Here is a 5,708-nt window from a genome sequence, read left to right on the forward strand (position 1 = left end):
CGACGAAATTGACGAAAAACAAATTATAAATTACAATAATTAACAAAATAAATCTCTCGACTCCAACAAATCTATCAATTAATGTCACATAAATTGGGACATGGCAAATAACATATAGTATTAAAAAATTAGGTTCAAAATGTACTATAGAATACAATAATTAACAACTTAATATATTAAAGAGACATATAAAAAAGGCTTAATATTTAAAATTCTGCGTGTGCCACATAAATTAGAACAAACAGAGTAATAAATATTTTTTTCTAAATTATGTTAAAAAAAAAATACAAATCACAATAGCTGAAAATTTTAAATATTTTTAAAATCAGATAAAAATTTCAATAACTTCTCAAATTTCATAATATGACATAAATTAAAATAAAAAATATATATTTTTGGGCCCCGTGCTGGCACGGGGTCCTATATCTAGTTAAAGGAGAAGTGTTGTCTATTAAGAAAAAATATATATTTAGAATTTAAATTCGATTTTTTTGTTCATTCATAAGAGGTGCTAGTTAGTTCATTAGCTTGTCCTTCTCTTTTAATATATACCGCTAAAAAATACTGGAATTAGCTATGAACTTCGTCGCTGGTTTATCGTTATTTTACTCGTAACTAACGAAAATCTATCGCTAATTCGTCGCTAAGTAGGATTAGAGACGATTTTTCCTATTTAACTACAAAATTTATCTGTCGCTAAATCCATCTTTTTTAGTAGTATCCTTAGAGCACGTTTGGTTGGAGAACAAGTTATACCGGAATTAATTATTCCGATTATTTCATGATTTTTTTCCAACCAAATATGGAAAAACTCATCTTCAAATTAATCCTGAAATTAGTCATCTCTTATCCTCGTACTAAACGATATCCTTAGTGTATAATACATCATTTTGGATATTGAAAAAAATATATTTTGTAAAAAAATGAAAACTTATCCGATAAATAAGAATTTTCGACAATTAATAATTTGAATCGTTGTTATTACAAATGATCGGCTTTCACAAAAAAAAAAAACTCTTAAGTTTCTAATTTAATATTTAGAACTCAATTACTAAACTTTGATTAAGAATAGAACCGCTCCTACATTCCACGCACCGCAATCTTTAATGGTGAGCTATGCCATATTTATCAATGCGTGTAAATGTATATAGTATAACACACACGTGAACATATGGTATAGAAACGTGTAGAACTCTCAATAATATGATAATGACATCAAAAAAAAGTTCTATAAATAGTCTTATTCATTCACATACTTCTTCAATATTTCATTAATCAAATTCATCAATCTTGAAAACAAAAATGACATTTATAGACTTACTACTCTTTTGCCTTATTCCTTTTCTTTTCATTTTCCTCATCAAATTCAAAAAAACAAGAAAAAACCCCATTTCATCAAATACTAAAATACCAAAATCATATCCTATTATTGGCTCTTATTTTTCCATATTAGCAAATCAAGAACAAAGAATTCAATGGATATCTGATATTATCCTTAGCACCCCTAAACTTACTTTTACTCTAATTCGACCCCTCAATTTCCACACAATTTTCACTGCTAATCCATCTAATGTTCAACACATTCTCAAAACTAATTTCTCTGTCTACCAAAAAGGCCATAATTCAAATTCTACTCTTGCTGATTTCCTTAGTAATGGTATTTTCAACGTCGATGGCGATATATGGAAGTACCAACGACAAGTTGCTAGTCACGAATTCAACACTAAATCATTACGAAAATTCGTTGAATCTGTAGTTGATATTGAGGTTTCGGAACGTTTAGTTCCCATACTTGCTAATGCTGCTGCTGAGAAAAAAGTTGTTGATATTCAAGACATTTTACAAAGATTTGCATTTGATAACATTTGTAAAATTGCATTTGGATATGATCCGGAGTATTTGTTACCAAACCTGCCTGAAGCAGAATTCGCGGTAGCATTTGAAGATTGTGTTAGATTAAGTAGTGAAAGATTCATTCTTCCTTTTCCGTTGATTTGGAAAATTAAACGTGTTTTCGGTATTGGTTCTGAGAAGAAATTACGAATTGCAGTTGAAAAAGTACGTGAATTCGCGAAAAAATTAGTGAGGGAGAAACAGAGGGAGTTGAATGAGAAGTCATCGTTGGATTCAGCTGATTTGTTGTCGAGATTTTTGAGTACTGGTCATTCTGATGAAGATTTCGTTGTTGATATTGTGATAAGTTTTATTTTGGCAGGACGTGACACGACTTCAGCTGCATTGACATGGTTTTTCTGGTTGATTTCGAAGAATCCTGAGGCGGAATCTGAAATATTAAAAGAAATTGGGGAAAAAGAAGAAGATGTTTTAATGCGTTATGATGAAGTAAAAAACATGATGTATACTCATGCTTCGCTTTGTGAAAGCATGAGGTTTTATCCTCCGGTACCAATGGATTCGAAGGAAGCAGTTAAAGATGATGTATTGCCTGATGGTACATTTGTGAAGAAGGGGATGAGGGTGACTTATCATCCTTACGCAATGGGAAGATCAGAGGAGATTTGGGGAGAAGATTGGGCGGAATTCAAGCCAGAGAGATGGTTGAATAAGGATGAAATGACGGGGAATTGGATGTTTGTAGGAAAAGATGCATTCACATATCCTGTTTTTCAAGCAGGACCGCGAGTTTGTTTAGGGAAAGAAATGGCGTTTTTGCAAATGAAGAGGGTGGTAGCTGGTGTTTTGCAGCGGTTTAAGGTGGTTCCGGTGGCGGAGAAAGGGGTGGAGCCGATGTTTATATCGTATTTGACGGCCAAGATGAAAGGAGGTTTCCCTGTTACTATTGAGGAAAGGATGTAGGAGTAGTAGTCCTATGGAAAAAATGTGAAAAACAAGTTTATTGTGTGTGTTTTTAAATTATTTGCTTTTTGATGATTGATTTGTATTAATTATTGATGAGTATATTGTTTTTCTAATAATCATCGTTTTTTTTGTGACATAAGAGTTAAATATGATTTCTCTTTGAAATATCTATAATTGTTTGATGGCTCTAATTTTTGAATTTTTTTATGTTTCAAGTTGTATGTATTGTCTTGATGTATCAGGAAAAATAATAATATAAAAGTAGGTAATTTTTGTTGAACACATTTCCCAATTGATTGATGCTCAAGCCCATATTTGGTTATGGGAACAAAGTGAAGGAAACGACAAATAACTTGCTAATGAACTTTGGATTGGACTCACTAATAAAGAAATACATAATATCATATTGTATGAGTTATGTTAATAATTGACATGAATCGATAACGTGTCCTTTTTTTTTGTCTAGAGAGATAACTCATTAGGTACAAAATCGTTCGCCCTCTTGAAATACTGGAGACATTTAGTGATGATTGTCTTGTTAAGATAATAGCAGAGTACATTATTAGCTTTAAAAAAAAGTTGGATAATTAAGACATTAAACAATCAGATTAAAAATACTGAATTATTAAGAAATTAAGAGTCAAATGTGTGTGTATTATAAGTGTTTGTTGTGAAAACAATGAGTGCAATATTTGTATTTGTTTTGTTTTAAAGCTATTGAACAATGCATATTTCTTAGACACATCAACAAACTTCACTCAACTGAATTATTCCTAGACATAATGATTCGCTATTGTTGTTTTGATCTAGATATATAGTTGTATGCATTTGCTACAACATGTATATGCTCATTCAATATGATTGTGTCCATTGATACAATTGCAATTGTTGTCACTTATATTCATTTGTTTTCGTGACTCTAATCAACACATATACCATTGATGGATATAATCATAATACATTATATGCGTTCACTTAATTTCAATATATCAACGAATACAATATTGATGAATACATTACATTGGATCTTATTGTTACCAATTTTTTTTACTAATTTAAAGATTTGTGTATTTCTATTCAAGCTCTAAAATATTCCATTCTTAGAAAGAAAGATTATCCTTTTCTTTCCTTCTTTTTATAAATTGGGCCTCAAAATTTTGAGGCCTAAGGGCAAAGGCCCAACCTCCCCTTGTGCATGATATTTCTATTTTTCTTTATACAATTGTTTCAATTTTTCTTGATTTTGTTTTATGAAATTCAAAAGGTCAACATGTGACACCACATATGTTTTATTTTTTTCATCACCGTATGAGTCAATAACCTACCTATCAGATATTAAATTGATAAAAACAAATACACACCACACATGCTTACTGAATAAAGTGTTTAGCCACTCTAATGTCAAAATTTTCACTATAGCAATGTAAAATTGAAATAGATATTAATTTATATAGCAAAGTTAAACATATTACCCCCTCCGTCCATTTGTAGTTGTTATATCGTGCTTTTCAAAAGTCAATTTGAATATTTTTAAAGTTAAACTAGATTACATTAATTTGATATTTTAAACAAAAAAATTAGATATTCAAAAACTATACAAAAAGTACTGTAAATTGCATTTTTTTGCATATCGATAAGATGAAAAAATACATCGTAAAATGTTAGTCAACATAGTTTGACTTTAGAAAAGAAAACCATGACAACTAAAAGTGGACGGAGGGAGTAGTATCTTTTCAAGTTGAAAAGAAGAGGTTGATTGTGGCCACAAAAACAGTTTTTAGCGATATAAATATGCACATTAACAAAGAGTGCTAAAGTCTTTACCAACATTAGTTAATTATCATTAGATTCAATGTTGCTATAAATTTTAAAGACATTTACAAAAAATACTAGTTACCATTAAAAAAATATATTTGATAACACTTGCGATTAATTAATTGCCACTAAAAATCTGAGTTTAATAATAACGGAGCTCACAAATTCCTCTATAGTGGTATTATAGTTACTAGAAAAATAAATGCATATTTCAGACTTACTTTAGTCACGTGTGTATTATAAGTGTTTGTTGTGAAAACAATGAGTGCAATATTAGCATTTATTTTGTTTTAAAGCTATTGAACAATGCATATTTTTTAGACACATCAACAGACTTCACTCAACTGAATTATTCCTAGACATAATGATTCGCTATTGTTGTTTTGATCTAGATACGTGGATATATTTGCTACAACATGTATATGCTCATTCAATAGGATTGTGTCCATTGATACAATTGCAATTGCTATCACTTATATTCATTTGTTTTCTTGACTCTAATAAACACATATATCATTGATGGATATAATCATAATACATTATATGCGTTCACTTAATTTCAATATATCAACAAATACAATATTAATGGATACATTACATTGGATCTTATTCTTACAAAAATTATTTACTAATTTAATGATTTGTGTAGTTCTATTCAAGCTCTAAAATATTCCATTCTTAGAAAGAAAGATGATCTTTTTCTTTCCTTCTTTTTATAAATTGGGCCTCAAAATTTTGAGGGCCTAAGGGCAAAGGCCTAACCTCCCCTTGTGCATGATATTTCAATTTTTCTTGATTTTGTTTTATAAAATTCAAAAGGTTAACATGTGACACCACATATGTTTTATATTTTTCATCACCGTGTGAGTCAATGGCATACATATCAGTTATTAAATTGATAAAAACAAATGCACACCACACATGCTTATTGAATAAAAGTATTAAGAGACTAATGTAAAAAATTTCATTATAGCAATGTAAAATTGAACTAGATATTAATTTATACATCAAAGTTAAACATATTATTTCCTCCGACCATTTTTAGTTGTTATATTGTGCTTTTCAAAATACAG

At 29.7% G+C, this 5,708-nt stretch overlaps 1 protein-coding gene across 1 annotated transcript; it reads left to right on the forward strand.

Annotated features, from left to right (window-relative positions):
- The first annotated feature begins 1,287 nt into the window (after positions 1 to 1,287).
- LOC102582727 (cytochrome P450 94A1-like) lies at positions 1,288 to 2,987 on the forward strand. The gene has a single exon (XM_006366132.2). The coding sequence runs from the start codon at positions 1,303 to 1,305 to the stop codon at positions 2,815 to 2,817; it is 1,515 nt and encodes a 504-aa protein (XP_006366194.1). The 5' UTR covers positions 1,288 to 1,302; the 3' UTR covers positions 2,818 to 2,987.
- Positions 2,988 to 5,708: the final 2,721 nt, after the last annotated feature.

The sequence above is a fragment of the Solanum tuberosum genome, unplaced genomic scaffold (genome assembly GCF_000226075.1).
Source record: "Solanum tuberosum cultivar DM 1-3 516 R44 unplaced genomic scaffold, SolTub_3.0 scf00613, whole genome shotgun sequence".
NCBI classification, from domain to species: Eukaryota; Viridiplantae; Streptophyta; class Magnoliopsida; order Solanales; family Solanaceae; genus Solanum; species Solanum tuberosum.